Source organism: Typopeltis vanoorti, chromosome 23 (genome assembly GCF_054136105.1).
Source record: "Typopeltis vanoorti isolate ZY-2024b chromosome 23, IOZ_Tvanoo_1.0, whole genome shotgun sequence".
NCBI lineage: Eukaryota > Metazoa > Arthropoda > Arachnida > Uropygi > Thelyphonidae > Typopeltis > Typopeltis vanoorti.
Genome location: NC_143571.1, coordinates 19,459,388 through 19,482,245, shown reverse-complemented (window position 1 = coordinate 19,482,245; position 22,858 = coordinate 19,459,388). Strand labels below are relative to the sequence as shown.

At 36.3% G+C, this 22,858-nt stretch overlaps 1 protein-coding gene across 1 annotated transcript in view; it reads right to left on the bottom strand.

The window, feature by feature from the left end:
• Positions 1–22,858, bottom strand: part of LOC150093665 (disintegrin and metalloproteinase domain-containing protein 10-like) — a 332,641-nt gene that overhangs the window by 15,509 nt on the left and 294,274 nt on the right. Inside the window, exon 13 of the mRNA XM_090413243.1 lies at positions 11,520–11,634. Coding sequence (XP_090269369.1) covers positions 11,520–11,634 — 115 coding nt within the window. The remainder of the gene's footprint in view (positions 1–11,519; positions 11,635–22,858) is intronic.

The window sequence follows — 22,858 nt, the reverse complement described above, 5'->3', positions numbered from 1 at the left end:
AACCTTAGACTAAAATAAACAAAGATTATTGAAGAAAAAATGAAAGAGTTTGAGAACAGGAATCAAATCTTGGAGATTCAGTGGCAAACTCTGAAGAAAACATTGATTGATTCTGCCAGAGAGGCATGTGGTGAGGTTGTTTGCAAGGATAAAAAAATCAGAACTCCCTGGTGGACGCAGGAAGTTAAAGAGGCCGTGAAGGAAAAGAAGAAAGCATATCAAAAGTTCCTGGCAAATAAGTCAGCTTGTGCTCTTAGAGAATATAGAGACAAATGCAAGAATGATTAAACACTGTGTAAAACTAGCTAAACAAAAGTCATGGGAGAACTTTGGCAGCAATATAGAAAATAAATATCAAGAAGGTGGCAAAATATTCTGGAGGTTGTTGAAGAAGCTTAAGAATGGAGGAAAGAGTGCTGTAAAAGGAGTTAGAGATGATAAAGGTGACATGAATACAGGAGAAAAAGATATCCTTGAAGTATGGAATAATTACTTTGAAAAGTTGCTAAATGAAATAAGCAGTGATGACAGCACAGTGGTAAAAAACACTGACCAGGCATGCAGTCAGGAATGCATATCCATACTTGAAGTAGAAAAAGCCATCAAAGGCTTGAAATGTGGAAAGGCAGCAGGAGTAGATGATATTCGACCAGAAATGCTGAAGTATCGTGGTATAAGAGTCTTACAGTGGCTGCACTACATAGTTCAGAAAGCCTGGACAGAGGGATGAATTCCCAGTGATTGGAGTAGAGCTCTCATAGTACCCATATATAAAAAGGGAAATAAAACTGAATGTGAGAATTAGAGGTATTTCCCTACTGAGTGTTCCTGGCAAGATCTGTGCAAGTATACTTGAGAAACGGTTGAGAAGAATTGTGGAGAAAAGCTTGGTGAAAAACAAGCTGGATTCAGGTCAAATAGAGGCTGTCAGGATCAGATCTTCACTTTACGACAAATAGTCGAGAAATCATGGGAATATAACAAAGATCTGTATTTAAGTTTTGTCGATTTGGAAAAGGCATATGACAAGGTGCCAAGAGAGAAGTTATTCAATACGCTGCAGTTATATTGGTGTCAATGGGGCATTATATCAAGCAATACTTAGTCTTTATTTGAGTTGTAAGTCAGCAGATAGAATTGAAGGAAGTACAGGAAGATGGTTTAATGTTATATCTGGTGTGAGACAAGGATGTACATTATCCCCTCTGTTATTCATTATCTATATGGATCACATTATGAAGGAAAGTGGTATTAAACATGATATCAAAATTGGAGATGTTAATGTCAGCTCTTTGCTTTATGCGGACGATGTTATACTTCTAAATAAATCCGCTACAAGTCTGCAAGATTCTTTGACTAAATTGAATAGCTGTTGTAATAGATATGGTATGAAGGTCAGCAATACAAAGACAATGAAAATAGGCAGAATCATTGAAAATGTCAACTGTGTTGTGAATGGAGAACCTGTGGAACAAGTAAAACATTTCAGCTACTTAGGCACAATTTTTACTGAAGATGGTAAATTAAATATAGAAATAGACAACAGAATCAGCGAAGCTGGTATGGTGGGAAGTCAACTGAATAAATTCATATGGAATAAGAGAGAAATTAGTTGGAACACTAAATTAGCTGTATACAGACAGTGTTCAAACCAGTTTTAACTTATGGATCTGAGAGCTGGGTTAGAAGTAAAACACTTGACCAAAGACTAGAGACTGCAGAATGAGAGGCCTGAGAAAGATTAGAGGTGTGAACAATGGCATCAATGGCAATATCATATTAAAAATGAGGATATTAGGAAAGAACTTGACATTGTCAGCATCCAGGAATGCGTTAGCAGAGCTAATCTCAGGTGGTATGGTCACTTAAACAGAATGGGGGAGGAAAGATTAGCAAAGCAAGTGTTCTCTGCCAGTTGGCAGCATAACGACCCAGAGGTAGACCAAGATATAGGTGGATTGATATGGTACAAAGTGCCTTAGACGATAGAAATATAAGATCTGATAATGTTGGAATCTTGACAAGTAACAGACTGATTTGGAGGAAAATTGTAGATAGGAATTTAGTAATGATGTAATCCTGTACACCCCTTGAGGGTAATGGCAGGAATTTGATGATGTTGATGATGCTAGGTTGTAGAATTAGAACAAGAATATAATTTTCTGTCAAGTATAACGACATATTATTATAATATTTATATTCAATACAAAACATACACACCAAGCGTATTTCTTTCCCGTGCATCATTGCACCTGTATACACTAGCAATGAAACATTAATTTAAAGAGCGAAAAACTTGGCCGTTTTAAATGAGGCAAGATTTTGCTTTTGTAAACTTTTTTATACTTCTTATCGATACACTTGAAATGAAACTTATACGAATAAGCATATATTTACTAATAATCATCAAGCGCTGAAATACGCAGGAAGCAAAATTTGTGAACCAACACCAATGTGTGAATTTTTTCATTAAAATATAAAAAAAAAAAAAAAGAAATAATAAATAATAAAAATTAAATGTTTCTTTTAAGATAAAAAATATCTACTGAGTCTTAAAACATTTTAAATTTGTTTTCATTATTTCACAGCTCCCCCCTCAACAAAACTAACGGCCCCCAAGGGGGTGCGGCCCACAGTTTGGGTGCTGAAGTATAATATATATATTTTCTACCACTGCCATTTCCTTTGTTCTATTTCAGCCATTTCCTTCATTTACTGACCTCAGTTCCTTGTCTCTCCAAATTTATCACTCTTCAATAGAAGTTTATGTTGTCTTGACTATAAAACATTTAATATATTTATTTTATTAGCCTTCTGTTTTAAACCCTCCTGGGTTTAAAACAAAAGGTTTAACCTTCTGTTCTTGATTTAACCTTCCTCTCCCTCTTCTTTTACTACAGATAAGAAAACATGAAAATTTTGTTGTTCGCATCTGTGTCTTTATTCACAATTTGAATTTGATTTAGTTTCTGTCAATAGAAATGGCAAAAACAAAGATAAATTTGGATTTTTTTTAAAATTTATTAAATAATACAATACCAAATATGAAATTACTTTATAAAGTAAAAAATCTAGTTTCATCTCCCATCTCCCCCTTTTTTTTCTAGTTTTAATATAATATGCAAATAATTTTATGCAGTACATTGCATAGCATTACTCCAACATCTATTTTGAGACATGCATTTTGACATTATTTGTGAGGAAATTTAGTTTTCTGTAATGAAGGGTTTGTGCATTTGTTGTTTGCAATAACTTAAAACAGGACAGTTGGGATTACATGTTTAACATCTGCAGTTCATTGCAGCATACCATTTCATTAAAGTGATGTTCACTGTAGTATATGTCTACTGAATATTAGTGAAGAGTTTTTACAGCATGGATGATTTTACAGCTCATGGTAAGAGGGGGGGGGGATGCATCCATTGGAAAATGAGTAAGGATGTGGTTAGGGAGTATATGTGGTGGGTGTGTGGAATAGACTACCAATAGATGCAATGAGTGTATCATCAGTGAATATTTTCAAAGAAGGATATGATAGATATTTCTTTTCCAGGTCACTCTGTGACCTAGAAAAGGACTTCTTGCTGAGCCCTAGACTCCCTGGAAGCATCTGCATAATAATAATAAGAGATTTGTGTGAATGTACTGAATAATCAAACATGGAAATCTGCATATTCCAAATTCAATTATGTATTGCATTTACAAAACTTAAAATAACTGCGTGGATGGGTTGGTTATAACAAATGCACCACAGCCTTTGCTCACTGTAGGTCCAAAGTGGCTGTTGCCACATTTAGTTTCCAGAGTAAGGTTTCTAGTTTTTCCTCATCCTCTGCTTACTTGTAGTATGGGTGACACCCTGTAAACACATGCTAAATTACTGCATATATTCATTTCATAATGATAGCACATGAGACCAAACCAATGGTAATGTCTCCCAATCAACTAGTGAATTCCTTGTTGAGAGGACTGGTATTTAGTATTTACTCTGCCAGATCATACTTAGGGAGCCTGAGTATTATGGTATGCAGGGAACAATGCTGAGGCCATACACTGTACAGGAGACTGGGTGCTCTCTCTTTCTGTGTGTGTGTGTGTGTGTGTGTGTGAGAGAGACATGTGTACATAACTTTCATCCTACAACTGTATACAATGCTCTTTACTTAACTCCTTCCTAACACAAAAATGAAAAACATAATTTCAATCACATTGTAGATCAAAAAATTTTCCTCAGAAGATGATATAAATAAAATAAATAATAATAATAATCCAACTAATGTTGGTAAAATATGAAGAAGCAAAAACTTCTTCACCAAGATTCCTGGTTTTAACTAATATAAACATGTGAAGTGCCACTTACAGAAATCTAAATAAGACCTGTTATTTCTAACAAAATCTTTAACTTAAATGAGACCTGTTATTTCTAATAGAATCTTTAACCTAAATGGTTAATGTTTAGATCTGTATTGGTATTGGTTAAAAGCAACAAGACCAACAAGAATACATGAGTGTATTCTTGTGAATACAAGTGTTTTCTTCCAGTTTTCATTTTTTGATGATTTAAGTGTGAACTATCACCGAAAGTAAGTGTAAATCAAGTAAACCTTTTGATTATTCCAATAACAATTCTGATCCAACTCCATGATGCTTTATAATAATAGTCCCGAAGGTGTGGAAAGAGGGGAAAATAGTTTCACTGCATAAAGGAGGATCCAAGACTATGGATGCAAATTACCGACCGATCAGCATATCAGGAGTCGTTGTCAAGGTCTTAGAGAAAGTAGTCAAGGGAAAAATACAGGAATGGATTGATGAAAACGAGATACTGTACAGGGGACAGCATGGCTTTGTGAAGGGTAGATCATACTTCAGTAACTTGCTCAAGTTTTATAACAAGGTGACGGCCGAACTGGATAAGGGAAATGGATTTACAGTGATACTGCTGGACCTGGCAAAGGCGTTTGACAGGATACCACATGGAATACTAATCCGTAAACTACAACATATGGGAATGGATATAGGGTTGGTGAGATGGATAGGTGGTTGGTTGATGGAGAGATATCAAAGAGTAGTTTATTCAGGAGTAGAGTCCAAAAGATGGCCTGTGACTAGTGGTGTGCCACAGGGTTCTGTTCTTGGACCACTGCTGTTTAATCTGTTCATTAACGATATAGGGAAGGATCTAAGTGGAACAATTCACTTGTACGCTGATGATGCAAAGTTGAGTAGGGCGATAGTGAATGCAGAAGATGTCAAAGTCTTGCAGGATGACTTAGATAGATTGGAGTTCTGGGCTAAGGAGAATGGATGTCAATTTAATGTGACAAAATGTAAGGTTATGCATTTTGGGGTGAAAAGATTAGCAGCAGTATACCACATTGGTGGAACTGTACTCCAAGAGAATGATGAGGCCAGGGACTTGGGAGTGTTGGTGGATAAGGAGATGAAGTTTAGGGGGCACATTGCAAAAGTAGCTAAATCAGCTCATCAACTCACTTGGTTGTTGAAAAATACCTTGACGAGCAGAGACAAGCAAGTTATTGTACCTCTGTACCGAGCCTTGATAAGACCTCATCTCGATTACTGTGCCCAGATTTGGTCACCTCGGTTCCTTCTTGATGGGGAGGAGGTGGAGAGGATGCAGAGGCGAGTGACTAAGATGATAACAGGTCTATGGAATGAACCATATGAGAACAGGTTGAAGATTTGTGGGTTGCAGAAACTAGTTGATAGGCAGAGGAGGGGAGATATGATTGAGACATTCAAATTGCTAAAGGGATTCTATAGGATTAATTCAGAGGATATTTTTGAGATCAGGACTGGTGGTGGGAGAACTAGGGGACACCTATGGAAGCTGGGCAAGAGTGTGGTTAGCAGGGGTGTTAGAGCTGGGTTCTTTACTTTTAGAGTGGTAAATGAGTGGAATAAGCTGCCAGAGTCTGTTGTGGGTGCTATGACGGTGAACGAGTTCAAGACAAGGTATGATAGATACTGTGAGAATGTAATCGCATAGTTGTGTGGACATGATGTTTAGGGCCTCCCTCGATGAGTCTAAGGACTCCTGGAGTCGCCCGAAATAATAATAATAATAATAATAATAATAATAATAATCAGAAATGCAAAGATAAGAAGCTTCTCAATGAAAGCATGACAGACGAATAATATAACAGGCCTCTATATTTCTATATTATATTGTAAAGAAGCAATAAAGGTGGATTTTTTAAAAAAAACGGTGTTAAATTTATTCTCTTTCATGTAATTTTAGAGATATAATTACTTAAGCCACTATCTGGTGCAAAAAGAAGATGGCTCCATGAGTTTTTTGTTTAATGGTTTAAAGGGTGCAGAGGTGGATAACAAAGATGGTTTCAGGACTGTACAATGTTAATTATGAGGATCGGCTGAGAAAATGTGGACTGCAGAGTTTGGTGGATAGAAGAAGGAGAGGCGATATGATTGGGTCTTTTAAACTGTTGAGAGACAATGAGACAATTATAGGGTGGACACTGGGGAGTTCTTTCTCTTGGTGGAGCAGCAGGCAGGAGAAATGACAATGGGCCATCCCTGGAAAGCAGGAAAGGAAGCTGTGAGCAAGAGGGTGAGGAGTGGTTTTTTTTGCGTGGAGGGCGGTGGAACCGTGGAATGCATTGCCTGATAGAGTGGCGAGAGCAAGAACGGTCAATGAGTTCAAGGAGTGGTATGATAGACTTCATGTTTCCTAGGAAGGATTTCCCGTGATGAGTCTCTTGACTCCATGGTGGCCTGAATAATAATAATAATTAAATAAGATAATTTGTGCAAGTAGTAGATAATATCTAATTTGACATAATTATGTTTTCTGTGTTTGCTCTTTTAATCCAAACCCACTGTAACTGAATAGCTGTAAAAGTGGGTGTTTTCATTAAAAGAGTAAACAGAGAAATCATCCTAAGGATAGGAGTAACCTTAAAAGAATGAAAGCATTCATTCCTTGTTTTCTACTCTAAACTCCAGATCACCATCTAAGCCATAATTTTCAACAAGCTTGTCAAAGCAAGCCAAGATAAAATGTGGTATATCACAAGTGTCTCAAAATGAAAACTATCATCACAATCAGCATATACTGCAACAAGTAGTAGCTGCAAAAAAAAAAAAAAAAAGACAATAAGCAAATCCAAATGAGACTTTGGAAGGGCCAGTGCAGAAAACTTGCCTCCTGCTCAAATAGCAGTTGATCCCCTTTGGTCTCTTACCAAGGCTGCTGGGGTGCAACTTCTGTCCATCCATGTTTCCACCTCTCTCACATTGAGATGAGACTGTTATAACATCAGAAAGATGACAATCTAGTATCATTCTTTTCCTCGGACTTCTGCATAGATGACCAAAGCAAAAGTATCTTTATCAAGAACAGCTCTGCAAGTTCCTTTGGACTTTTGTCAGCAAAACCTCAGAATAATTCTGAACAACTTGGATATATCTGCTTCCCCCTGATAAACTGTGTTCATTAATTCATCTATCATTCTTAAAATCTTTTCATATTCATCCAGCATCTACCCCTCAACATGGAAACAAATCTATACTGAGCCCAATCCAAAAAAAAAAAAAAAAAAAAAAAAAGCCTGATTCTCAAGTCAGTCATCCAACTGTCAATTCCACTACCTTAACTTCAATTCACTGCACTTCTCTTGAAAATACTGGAGAAAATCACCAACATGAAACTACTTCATCACCTGGTGGAGGCCTATCGACTTCTCACAAACAACCAATATAGATTCTACAATGCTTCTACATCATATCATGCTAGTGTTGACCCACTTTTATACACAAGTCACTGAAAGATTTGGAGAAAATATAGTGACTCATTTCCAGGGCATCTGAATAAGATGAACAGAAAGTCCTACATACCAAAATTACTAACATCTTATTGTCTACTGCTCATGCTTCGCAAATGGAGTGACAATTTTTTTCACATCATTTGCTGCATGTGTGTGTGTGTATATTTGTGTGTAATGGTAGATGATTTTCCAAATAATGCAGTACTTTTGTCCATGCACGTACTTCTATCCATAAATTACCTTCTTCTCACTAACCTCAAATTCTATCCATGGTCCTGCTGATGATAGCACACTTCATTCTTATTCATTTGACAAATATTCCAAAACTACTACAAAATGCCAGCCTGGTTGGCTGAGTGGTTAGCGTATCCGCTCTCCAGTCAAAAGGATGCAGGTTCGAATCCCACCATGGGCATGGATGTTTGCGATTGTCTGTGAAAATAGTGGTGGTGGTTGGCAGTAGATGACGCTGGTGTTGCTGAAAGTAATTGCAGTTAGCGGAGTGATGGAGAGTTATAGAGCAGATGCCCTCCCATTATTACATGACCAATATCATACATATTGATCATCATGCCATTCTTAAGTAGGATGAAGACAACCTAGAATTTCACTGGTACAACACAGTTCTACCTTATTTCTCATAAAAAATATCTAATTTCAACCCCATCCCCTTTATTGTTGATAATACTCAAATCTCTAGTCAAGATCATATTTCTCTTCTTGGGCTCACTTTCACTGCTAACTTTTCCTGACACACATCACATCTGTCTTTTTTCTTCTAAAGGTTTCTGAAGGTTCTGAAACTTTGAGCAATACGTTATGCAGTAGTGATATCCGAGAAAAAAAAGTAGTTCCAAAACCAGGGTGCTACAACCAGGTTTTACAACAGTAAAACCTGGTTGTAGCACCAGATTTTAAAACCTTTTTACAAAACGTTTTACTGGTAATACCGGTAAAACACTGGTACTAGATGTAGTATATAGCACCAGATGTAGTACCGATAATTTTTCTGTGTGTGTAAGAAGGAGAAAAGTGACACAAGCATAAATAACACATTTTTATTCATTTCTTTTATGCACTCATGAGCTTTATTGTTCACCGTGCTTCAGTTCCTGGTATGCAACAAAATGCATCCTTTACACAATGTGTTCAACAGCAGAATGCAGCTTTTGGGACTGCTGTTGCACACAGCTGTGCTGTGCTGTCTTTCAGTGTTCAGAAATTATCAAGATGATTCCAATAAATCCCGTCTTTCAGAAATCCCCAGAGTCAGAAGTCACAGTGGGTCAGATCAGGTGAACGAGGCAGCCATACAACAGGAAGTGCATGGCTGATTACATTGGCTTCTATGAATTGTTTTTGAAGAAAACCTCCTGTACGGATTGACTGGTGTGTAGAGGGGTCCCATCCTGCATGAAAATGACTGAATCCATCACAGGTGCTGCTGTAGGTATGGCACAACGAAATTATTTATTTTATTACAATACCTCTCGGCAGTAATTGAGTAGGTCACAGGACACGACTGGCAAATGCCCTGAAAAAAGAATGGTTCAATGATAAACGAAACTGTAACCCTGCCACCAGACAGTAATGCTGGGTGAATGCAAAGGAATTTGTTAGATTGCATGTGGGTTTTGCATAGCCCATACCTAGCAATTGTGGGTTATTCACGGCTATTCAAGTGAAATAGAGCCTCATCTCCCCATAAAATCATCCATGGCCATGCAGTGTTCAACTCCAATTGAGCAAGGAATGTTAAAGCAAATATCAGTCAACTTTCAAAGTCCTGTGGGTGCAACTCCTTTGTCAGGGTTATCTTGAATAGGTCAAAATGAAGAATCTTCCAGACAGTTGTGTAAGACGCATTCACGTGTCTTGATAACAGTGTTGCAATGCAGGAACCAATGCTATTATTCATGGCCTGCTCCATGAATAACAGTGGTAGCAACTTCATTCACTTGTTATAAACTGATTGGTTTACAACCTCTTCTGGGTCCAACCCCTAATGATTTTGTTTCTTCAAAACACTTGATCATCATCATCGTTATTATTATTATGTGATGCCTCCAGGGAGTCCAAAGACTCATCGAGGGACGACACCTGCTCTACATCTCTCTGTCTCCATCAACTACAACTAACTGCACCTACACCAAAACTATCTACCGCCTGCCACCACCATTAGTATTTCTACAGACAACACAAACATCCATGCCCATTGTGGGATTTGAACCCGCAGCCTTTTGGCTGGAGAGCGGTTACACTAACCGCTTGGCCAACCAAGCCATATAATCAAATAGTGGAACTTTTCAACTTTTGTTTAGCTGATAAAATTTGTGGAGTGCACCAACAGCATTGCAATTGTTTAGATAGTACAGCTTCACAACCAGACTGGCTGGTCTGGTTGGCTGAGTGGTTAGTGTATCCGCTCTCCAGCCAAAAGGCTGCGGGTTCTAATCCTGCCGTGGGCATGGATGTTTGTGGAAATTTTAGTGGTGGTGGTGATGGGCTGTGGATGGCATTGGTTTGTGTAGTTGGTGAATTGAGTGGTGGAGACAGAGAGTTGTAGAGTAGGTGCCCTCCCTCAATGAGTTTTTGGACTCCCTGGAGGTGTTACGTAATAATAATAATAATAATAATAAAAGTATGTTGAGGCAAAGTTAGGGCCATCACTGTGAGCAGTATTAACAACCAAAGGAAGTGAAAAATCCAGTGTTCATCCTTTTAAACCCTCCTGGCACCTGCTGAGTTGCTTGATATGCAAATCCCGTGCATTTGGTGTTTACAATGTCCCTGGTGATGAATTTTGGAACTACTTTTTTTTCTCAGATATCACTTCTGTATGATGCACAACATATTCCTGTAAAGTTTCACAGCATCTGGATCACTGGGTGGTGCTCCACAAAAGGCCTTAAACAGGGATATCTTAATTCTGATCACCCCTCTATATAAATCCCAAATTAACCCAATCTTAGAACACTGTTCTTCATTTGGGATGGCATATCAGCATAGCATCAAACATTTTAAACAACTCTGATGAGGGTAATCTCTTAACAGATAACCCCCCCCACACACACCCAACAGACTTGCTCCATTCACTTTTTTGATAGATGTCCTGTTTCTACCAGATGTCTCTTTTATGGCTGATACAGAACATTATGAGAACATTACCAGTGGTACTGTTCTGCTTAACTGGTAAACCATCAATCCTGCAGTTTTGTAAATCATCTATATTTACATCTGCCGAATCAACTTCTCATTAGCCTCTTTCATTCCATCTACTTCTGTTCTTCAGAACAGTTTTCTTCCCACATTTTCCCAAGTATTACAACCTTCAGTTGCTCAAAAAACATGACATGTTCTTTATTTTTTCTTACTCACTTGTCCATACATGACAATGATGTACTCTTGATTTTTGCAGAAATTGATGCTATATTTCATAGGGGCAAGATAATACCCTTTCCCTTCATTTGAAAACCTACACAGAGTTTCTTGTATCTCAGATTAGTTGAAAATACATATATACTTGAATCCTAAGGATCATTTTTGTATTTTTTATTAGTTATATATTATACTAGAGAAAAAGAAATCCAATTAGAGAACCTTACCAATTAATGAAAGTTATTTCAGTAATCACAAACAACAGGATAAATCTACATAACAATATAATAATCTAAATGAAAAAAATATCTACTAAGAATGTGATACCTCTCTGCATTTTTGAAATACATCACAGTATCCATTGTAATTGTCACAAGGAGTGCCTGGTTTGGCAAAAAGATCTGGCACATCATATGGTGGTGAATTCCAATCAAAGGATGATCTAAAAAATCAGTTGCAAAACAAAATTATTATTATAGTTTCTAATTATCATTTCTAAAGAATATTTTTTTTATTTCTAAATAATGAATTTAGAAATATTAAGTGGATATTAAATCCAGCATTATTTCAAAGCTAAATATAGAAACTATGAAAGTTTGGTATGAAATTGAGCAGAGAGTTTACGGGAATACACTTGCCGATATTTATGAGTTGCCCTAGCTGGACCTCATAGGAGAGATGATCGCTATGCCCAAGCGTCCATATATTCCTCTCCTATTGATCCATTTTGAAAAGGCTTCATTGGCCTGACAGTTGTTTCAAACTATTTGGTTTTCATCAGAGACCAGGCAGAAACCTTAAGAGGACAAAAACTCTCAGTACTAAGGAACTTGAAACATCAGAGAGGTGTATTTTTTGTAATTTGGCTTTGAAATAATGTTGTATTTAATATCCACTTAATTTTTATAAATTTACATCGCCAAAGTGAAGCCTTTTGGCTCTTTATTTTAGTAAATGATGAATTATTATTTCTAAAGTAAACTGCTGAAAGCAATGCAAATATTTATGAGTACCTGCCTTGTAGCACAATTGGCATTGTTAACTGAAAGGTTGGTGGTTTGAGACCACATTGGGACAGAAGAAAAACTTGTAATTGCACCTCCATAGTGCAATTGAAGAAAAATGGTACGTTGTGCCCTTTGATTGGAAAAGGCCTAAGTTTGATTTTCATCGTGAAGAGAGGAATCTTCATATGTTTTTTTTTCAATTGAAAGTGAGTTAGTCAATCTCATATGGGGGGGGTAGCAGGTTTTTTTCCTCCCAGAAACTCAGGTTTTTCATTTCGTAAACAGACAAATTGGCCTTGAGAACGCATGTAATTTACAGAACAAAAATTACTAGTTGTGGTAATGGGCAGTAGATGGCATTGATGGTTCACCGTAGTTGGTGGAAATGGGGAGTTGTAGAGTAGGTGCCCTTCCTTGATGTGTCTTTTGGACTCCTTGGAGGTGTGTTGTAATAATAATAAAGACAACAGCCCAAAAAGCATGATATGGAAAATGATAAAGTTTCCATGCAAAGTTCATGCTGATGTGCTGTTATGAAGTTCCTGTTAGATTGGTGATTTTTTTTATTTATTTATTGAGTATCAGCATGTTGGTACTAATGGTACCTCAGGGATCTATTTTAGGGCCATTACTGTTTAACTTTTATGTTAATAATATTAACGAAGATTTGGATGGAGATATTAAGTTGTTTTCAGATGATGCAAAGTTCGAGCAAACTATGAAGAGTAGAGAAGATGTTGTGGCCTTATAAGAAGACTTGAATAAATTGAGTGAATGGGTATGGGAATGGAGATGTGAGTTCATTGTTGCAAAATGTAAGGTTTTAAAATTTGGAAAACAAAGATGGGATGCAGAATTTATGCTTGATGGGAATATATTGTCATAGGTGGAGGAAATAAGAGATCTTGGGGTGATAGTGGATAAGGATCTGAAATTTAGGGGACACATTGCCAAAATTATGAGGACAACACAAAGACTTCTGGAAATAATGCAGAGGACACTGACTTGTAGAAGTAGGGAGATTCTTACTCCATTGTATAAGGCTTTAATTAGGCCACACATGGACTACTGTGCAGAGATATGGTCATTTGGTTTTCAAAAGGACGAGGAGATGTTGGAATAGGTCCAGAGGCGACTGACTAAGGTAGCTTCTGACCTCTGGAATGTCGAATATGAGGAAAGGTTAAGAAGATGCAATTTACAGAGTCTAGTAGATAGGAGGAAGGGGGGGGTGATATAATAGCGACCACCAAGTTAGTCAGGGGTTGTTATAGGATCAATGTTGGAGAGGTTGTGAGCAGGGAAGTGAGAAGAAGGTTTTTTGCATGCAGATTTGTGAATGATTGGAATGCCTTGCTTGAGAGTGTAGTGTCTGCAGAGAATCTGAGTGTGTTTAAGGCGTGGTATGATGAGCTGTGTGTATAATGAAAGGGTCTCCTAGATGAGTCTTTGACTCTATGGGATCTGGGGTAATAATAATAATTTTCTTAGATCAGTTGTTGTATCTTTAGCATATTATTGTATTTATTTTAGTAGATTTATTGTGTTAGTGCATATAATTGTAGAAATATAGTTACTTTTTAAGTCTTAAAAATTATGACAAAAGATCAACACAACATGACAGTATCAAAAGCAAGTCAATGTAGGACCAGTGTGTACCAGTGTGAAAAACCTGGTGCCACTGAGTAGAAATGTTGCAGCAATATTGTTGAATATGTGAGGATAATTTAAAATAAGTCATCGAAGGTTGGTCGATTGGTAGAGCTAATAGCTCGCAAAAAGTTAAGCAAGTTTGAGGGTAGCTGGTAGTTGGAAGGGATCAATCGTTCGATGCTTTTGGCACACTCTCCCTTGATGAGTCTTTGGACTCCCTGGAGGTGTCACATAATAATAATAATTTGACATTTGAAATAAGAAATTATGAGAAACTGACTAGAGAATTAGAAAAAGTAAAGAAACATTTAAAGAAACTTGAACAAGAAAAATAATTAGATCAAAAAGAGGCAGGAAGCACTGAAGTTGATCAAAAAAATAACAACAAAGAAAGTCAATTAAAATAAGGAAAAAGAAGTGGCATGGTGTAGTGATTCAATCATGAAATTTGTGCTTGCCAGTGGAGTCACTACTTAGAACTTTCCTTGGAGGGGGGGGGGTAAAAATTAAGATGTGACAAATATAATAGAAAAACAGAAAAAAAAAGTAAATGAGATGGTAGTGATTAATTAAAGATAACAAAAATTATATACTTGGTTTAATCCATTATCCAAGTGTAAGCTAACAAAGTTTGCGCCCAAAGTATTTTCAGGATTGAGGTAACTAGTGGTAAAGGTGGTATGACTTCACATCACTTGCCTTACTATCCCATAATGCAAAGCACATCTCCTTGTGGACATGTACAATGCTATGCATTAAGGGAAGGGTCACTACCCAGACCAGTTTTGACCTTTACTGAGGTCTCTTCAGTGGGAGCCAGACCCAGAGGTGATACTAAAGTTGAAGTAATGCAGAAGTCATATTTTCATATACAAGTTGCCAAAAGGTGACACAACTTATTATTAAATACTCTGGATTAGAGAAAAGTTGTTGGAAGTATTTTCACTTGGTTAACCAAGTGAAAAAACTTCCAACAACTTTCACTTGGTTAACACCAAGCGACACCTTTTGGCAACTCGTATATGAAAATATGACTTCTGCATTACTTCAACCTTAGTATCACCTCTTAGTCTGCCTACCACTGAAGAGACCTCAATAAAGGTCGAAACCGGTCTAATGACCCTTCCCTTAATGCATAGCATTATACATGTCCACAAGGAGATGTGCTTTGCATTATGGGATACTAAGGCAAGTGATGTGAAGTCATACCACCTTTATCATGAGTTGCCCTAGTCCTGAAAATACTTCAGGTGCAAACTTTGTTAGCTTACACTTGGATAATTGATTAAATCAAGTATATAATTTATTGGTATCTTTAATTTATAGCATAACCAAGTGAAAAAACTTCCAACAGATGGTAGTGATTGTCGAAACTAATGATTTAAGTAGTGGTAGATTTAAATAGTATGAGAGCAGATATGAAATATGAAAGACTGTTGAGAGAGTAAACATTGTTGGTTTGCTATCAGGACATGGAAGTACCGAGTTAAGAAGGATGAATATGATAGCAAATGATTCATTGTGCAGACTGTAGAAGAAATGGATGTGTTGAGTGAGTTTAATTGTAGAAAAGACTTGCATAAGAGAGATGGCCTACACTTGAATGGATTTGGCTTCAGGAGCTTAGAGAAATTAATTACCGGGATTAGACTTAATGCATAGTCAGGGAAACTTTATCATTATGGAAGGAATGGTGAGAATGTGTGTGTGTGAGTTCAGCTATGACATGCAATCATGATAATGATATGAATGTTATTGAGCATAGTTATCTGGTGAAGTGATGGAAATGTATACTTTAGGTTTGGACCTCTGGAGTGCATCTGGGGACAGGAAACAGAAAGATTTCCTACTGGGTCAAGCAGACTGTAGATTTTAGTATAAGAAAAAGCCAGGTGGTACTTTGTTACATATGCAAATGAAAACAGTGCCAGAAACATAGGAGGTCAGTTCATTACTTTGGTGAATATGTTGTGGCCAAAGATTTTTGACAGTGCAAATTGTCAGAGTCAGATGTATCTGGACTCACCTGCAAAGGTACTTTTATGAATGACAGAAGTGACAGGAAGGAATACTAATACAATCTGATGACTCGAGTCCAATTAGGGTAGAAACTCATGAAAGTAATAATGATAATAATGTCTTGTGTAGCAATGAGTTTGAGGCTATCTGGTGTGAAGTGGAGGCTAACAGGCTGAAATATATGGTGGATGATGCTACAGACTTGTCGGTTCAACTGCTGAGCACAATGAAATGCATTGCCAAATTACCATAATGGCTTCTAAATCAGTAATCATAATGGGTGACTTAAATTATCTAAACACTGACTTTAGAGAAGAAAGGTCCCAATAAAAATGGAGGAGAATTTAATGAGTTGTTGTTGCAAGACAACTTCCTTAAGTACCGTGGAAAAGAAGGAACTCACTGCCAAAGAGTGTTAAACTGGATCATAGTGTCAGAGAGGTTAAAAGTGTGAAAATGTGTGACTATTTTACCACCAGTTGGTGACAGTGATCATGTTATACTTTTCTAGGAAGATGCTAACTATGCAGATTTTTCAATCAGAACAGGGTTAGGCATTGAACTGCAAAGCTGAAAATTATGATGATTTCAGGAGAATACTATCTTTGGTCCTATGGTATCCTTTACTGAATGGGAAAGATATCATGCATGGGAAACTTTGAAAAAGTGCTTAAATGAGGCAGTATCTGAATGTATCCCTAGAGTTCGAAAGACAAACAGGGTGGATGTGAAATGGATGTGCACTTTATTATGCAAGAGCTCCATGACATGTTGTGGAAGGAATAACATGAGAATAAGAGTGAGAGGAGTCATGAAATATATAAAGCACAGGCCAGCAAAGTTATCAGTATTGCATGGAAAGCTAAATCGGAGTACTAAAAAAAAAATGGCTGTGCAGGCTAAAGGCAATTTAAAACATCATTATGGTGCAAGTAAAAGAAAACATGAATGTGGAAGAATAACTTCACTGAATACAAATGGTACTCATGTTCACAAGCTGATGTGATTGGCAATTAATGGGTGCTCACTTGGCTAAGATATATCAACCAGATATATGTAACATGGTGCACATACATCTCTATCTCTTCATCCAATGGAGTAGCTACTATATAGGTTGAAGAGATAGAGGTGCATGAGAATAAGGTTGAAGAGCTGTTACATAACCTGAATAAGAATTTGACATAGGGACAGATGGAATATCAGTAGTCATGCTAAAGGAATGTTCATCTGAATTGGCTAGGCCCTTGAAATGTTTATATAACTTGAGTCTCAACTCAGAAAAGATACCATAGGAATGAAAAGAATTTATGATATATAATACACCAGTTTTTGCATCACAAGGGTGGTGCATGTGTCTAAACTACTTACTTATTAGTATCCAGAGTAGTTGCGAGGATTTTAGAGAAGCTGGTAAGAACTCGCATACAGAAATAGGTTGACAGACAAGCTATACTCTGCAATTAACAGCACAGATTTATTAAAGGGAGGTCATATTTTAGAAATTTGATCATATTTTATATCAGTGTTACAGCTAAGTTGGATAATGGGAATTGATGCACTATTTGGACTTTGCTAAGGCAAACGAGAGAAGGATTGGAATATAAATGCTTGACTTGGATAAGCAAACAGTTGATTGACAGACAGGCATTAGTCCTTGGACCTTTGCTATTCCATCTGTACATTAATGGTATTAGGAAGGATTTGATATGTTCAATTGTTTGCTGATTATACAAAGATAGGCAGGGCAATCAGGGCTACTATTGATATCCAGCACAGAATGATTGAATATGCTTGAAATGAGGTAAACGATAATGAGTTTCAATTCAATATTAGTAAGTATAAAGTTATGCACTTGGTCATAATGAGATTTTCAATGGCATATTATACATTTGAGGATCATTGTGATGTTGAAATGAACATCACAATGATCTTCAGATAAGGAAGTCATGTAAGGGTAACCAAGTCATTTTGTCTCTTTACAAGGATTTGATAGACTGGTCCTAGACACCTGTACACAGATTTTGTCTCTTGGGTTTTGGGGGGGGGGGGATAAAGAAGCTGTGGAAAAGATGTAAAGAAGAGAATGATTATATTGGGATTATGGAATGTAGATTATGAGGAGAGAGAGAGAGAGACTGAGAGTATGGGGCTGTAAACTCTTGTAAAAATGATATGAGAGGGGTCTATAAACTTTTGAATGGTTATTATAGGATATCATTTGATGAAATTTTTCACTATATGGAGGGCAAGGAGAGAACAACACAGAGGCATCCATGGAAGTTAAGTTTGTGTGAGGTTAAGAAAGGGGTAAGAGCTAGATTTTTCTTTCACAGAGAAGTGAGTAAGTGTAACAGTTTGCCTGTTGAAATAGTGAGTGCATCTAGCGTGAACAAATATATAAGAGAAGGTATTACCCACCCTTCTCTTATATAATATATAAGAGAAGGGTGGGTGATATATGGCCTTCATTGATGAGTCCTTGACTCCCTGAAGGTCTCAGATAATAATAATTATTATTACTAGCCTTTTATCAGCAATTTTCTACCATATTAATCTGTTATTTGTCAGATCAAACTTACATTTTACTCTTATTATTGTTGAAAATAACCACTAACAACAAGAGCTGTATGGTACTGTTTAAAGTGATATCTTCATGCTGGTTCAAGATACAAGAATGCATAAGAGATTTGAAATAGGAAGTGATAACCATTTAGTTTTGAGCAGGATAAAAGTGAATATCATAATAAATATAAAAAATATATAAGATATATATATATATATATATATATATATGGGAATAAATTTTTAACTTGGGTATATTGTATATTAGGATATTAGGATAACCAAGCAATTTTATATGCTTGGTTATTTTAGCTCCTAATCCCAAGTATGCAAACAATTAAGTTTGCGCCTGAAACAAAGTTCAAGTCTAAAGATGGTACAACACCAGGGCAGCTCATTGTAAAGGTGGTTAAAGCTTTGATCACTATTCTTAGTATTTTCCATAATGTAAAGCACATCTCACTAGAAGATGTATACTGCAATGCATTATGGGTGGGGTCACTACCCAGACCGGTTTCGACCTTTTTTGAGGTCTCCTCAGTGAGTAGCTAGACCCTAAATACCAAGGTTTTAGTAATACAAAGCCTTATCAACTTTACCTATATAAGTTGCAACAAGGTGTATTAAGTTTTAATAAAAATCTCTGGAGGAGATATTGATGGGAATAAATTTTTAACTTGGGTATATTGTATATTAGGATAACCAAGCAATTTTATATGCTTGGTTATTTTAGCTCCTAATCCCAAGTATGCAAACAATTAAGTTTGCGCCTGAAACAAAGTTCAAGTCTAAAGATGGTACAACACCAGGGCAGCTCATTGTAAAGGTGGTTAAAGCTTTGATCACTATTCTTAGTATTTTCCATAATGTAAAGCACATCTCACTAGAAGATGTATACTGCAATGCATTATGGGTGGGGTCACTACCCAGACCGGTTTCGACCTTTTTTGAGGTCTCCTCAGTGAGTAGCTAGACCCTAAATACCAAGGTTTTAGTAATACAGTTGCAACTTATATAGGTAAAGTTGATAAGGCTTTGTATTACTAAAACCTTGGTATTTAGGGTCTAGCTACTCACTGAGGAGACCTCAAAAAAGGTCGAAACCGGTCTGGGTAGTGACCCCACCCATAATGCATTGCAGTATACATCTTCTAGTGAGATGTGCTTTACATTATGGAAAATACTAAGAATAGTGATCAAAGCTTTAACCACCTTTACAATGAGCTGCCCTGGTGTTGTACCATCTTTAGACTTGAACTTTGTTTCAGGCGCAAACTTAATTGTTTGCATACTTGGGATTAGGAGCTAAAATAACCAAGCATATAAAATTGCTTGGTTATCCTAATATACAATATACCCAAGTTAAAAATTTATTCCCATCAATATCTCCTCCAGAGATTTTTATTAAAACTTAATACACCTTGTTGCAACTTATATAGGTAAAGTTGATAAGGCTTTGTATTACTAAAACCTTGGTATTTAGGGTCTAGCTACTCACTGAGGAGACCTCAAAAAAGGTCGAAACCGGTCTGGGTAGTGACCCCACCCATAATGCATTGCAGTATACATCTTCTAGTGAGATGTGCTTTACATTATGGAAAATACTAAGAATAGTGATCAAAGCTTTAACCACCTTTACAATGAGCTGCCCTGGTGTTGTACCATCTTTAGACTTGAACTTTGTTTCAGGCGCAAACTTAATTGTTTGCATACTTGGGATTAGGAGCTAAAATAACCAAGCATATAAAATTGCTTGGTTATCCTAATATATCCTAATATATATATATATATATATATATATAATATAATATAAAAAATATATATAAATAAAAGTATGTTAGAAAGTTTTAAAAAGAATTAGTCAAGCGACTTTCAGAGATGATTTGTAGACCCAAATATATAAATCATATTCAAGGTAAAAATCAAGGCATCTGAAAACAAGGACCAAAGGGTAGAAAAAATCCAAATTCAGTGATAGACTCAAGGATTTAAAGAGACAGGTCTAAAAAAGAAGAAAGCATATCAAAAACATCGAAGTAATAGAAACATAAAATACATAGGAACATAGTGGAAAGACATTTTAATGCCTGCCTGGTTGGCTGAGTGGTTAGCATATCTGCTCTCCAACAGGTCATGAGTCTGAATTTTGTCTTGAGCATGAATGTTTGTGATTGTCTTTAAAGTTAGAAGATATGTTATCGTCCAGTGTGAGATCACTGTCCTGCTTATTGGAGGCCTGAAGTAGCTTGAAAAAGTTCCATGTTTGGTCTCTAAAGCAGGGTTTCTGGACTACGTAAAAAAAAAAAAAAAAAAAAAAAAATGTATGTATATATAATTAAAATGGAAAAAAAAATCCTTATCCCACCCATGGTATGAATGTACTATAGATTTCTGGTGGGAGCTGCATAAAAAAAATTAATTATACAAATATTTCAGTGTCTAAACCATCATCACTGTAACAGAAATATTAGGGATCTTCAGAACATGTTTCTCATATCCTTAAGAAATTTCATCTTTTGTTTAAACATATTAATGAAACCAACTTTTTTGCCATCTATTAAGGATAGAGTACAACCTTTGCTGTTACTTAAGGTAAGAAGTAAAAAGATGAATATCATGAAGGTGACAAAAATTTTCTGGAAACTATTAACAAAAACTTCAAAATGAAATGTAGAAAAAGGTATGGTAACAAGTTAATTGGACATAAAAACTGAAGATAAAGATATTCTGAATGACTGGAGTAATTACTTTGGAACATAGTTAAATGTTAATGACAGAACAGGGGAAGGAAATATTCAAGAGGAATGCAATTAGTCTCTCAAATAAGTCTCGCCATCTAATTCCTATTTGAAATTCAAATTCTTTTACATGAAATTGCTTGTTATTCTAGAAGTTTAATCTCATGTTTATAGTTGAATACTATAGCTATCCCTTCCTTCCTTTTTCTGATCAGTAATGTATGACTATAACATTTCATAGATAGTATTCAGAAGTATATAATCTATTTATGTATTTTTTGTCTTGGTAACAGTAGTTGTATCGACATGGTGTTTCTGCAATTCCTCTGCTAGCTTCACTTCTTTCTGATTGATGTCTGTTGAGTTTCTGATTATTCCAATAGCTGACTTTTCATGTTCATGATAGTTCCCTGATAAAAACAACTTGGGAATTGTTTAACTGGGTGTTGTACCTATCAACTGGCAAGACATTTGACCATGCTGATTTGTTCTTACAAAAAAAAAAAATTAAAAAAAAAATAATAATAATAAATAAGGTAAAAATGAGCTGCTATGAAAGAGCAATAATGATATTTTGTAAAATTAAATTCTGTTGTTTTTTTTGGGGGGGGGGGGATAAAATTTCCACAAAAAAACCACAAGAAGTAATTGTACGGTGGGAAAGTGCTGTTCCAGTAGCTATAAATAAAAGTTTAAAAAATATATATAACAGTTACACCCCGAGTTACATAAGTAATGCGTTCTGTAAACTTTTATGTAACTCGAATTTTGCATAAGTCGAATTTGTAAATTACGTACATATAATAAAATGTTCCATGGCTACTAATATCGCTGTCTTACATTAATTTTTTTGCCATTAATCAGATATTTTCCATTTTTAATGAAAAATATTAAACTGATATCGGGCCCAGCCTCTTCTTAGTAATAATTGTGCCCTTCAATGCTACTGCACCTTTTGTGCTTTCAACAATGCAAACTTTATCCTTCACTTTGTATTCTTTCATTGTATTCACTGTCGAAATAGGTCGATTTATTTCCCAAGCTATTGTTGATTGAATTTTCCCACCTTCATACATACGAATTGTTTTCAACTTTTCTTCTAAAGTAATTGTAGACCTTTGATTTTTAGATTTATTACCAGCGCATTCGGTTTTGCGTTTGCATTCCATTTTAAGGGTAAAAAAACAACGAAATTGGCAGTGATAACAAGTGACTGAGCTAACCGAGCGAGGCATCTACTACTGTATTGCAATAAGCTGTCAAAGCTGCGCCTGTGCAAAGCTGCAAATGTGTTCATACATGCTAGTAGATTTATTATGTAACTGTGAATTAATGTAAATCATGTGTTACGTAACTCGGGGTGTAACTGTATATATACATATTTTTCCCCCAAATAAGCAAACAAGCAAGTAAGCTTAGTTTATGCCTGAAGTATTTTCAGGTCAGCAGCAACTCATGGTAAAGGTGGCATAAGCTCTGATCACTTGCCTAAGTATCCCATAATACAAAGCACATCCCCTTACTGACATGTATAATACTATGTATTATGGGAAGGGTCACTACCCAGACCGGTAATTTTCGACCTTTATTAAGGTGCTGTTTAAGTAAAGACCTCTCTAAAAATTAGGCAGTCCCCCAGAGCACTCTCTATGAGTGACCGAAGGACCGTCCAACTCAGCAGTGACTC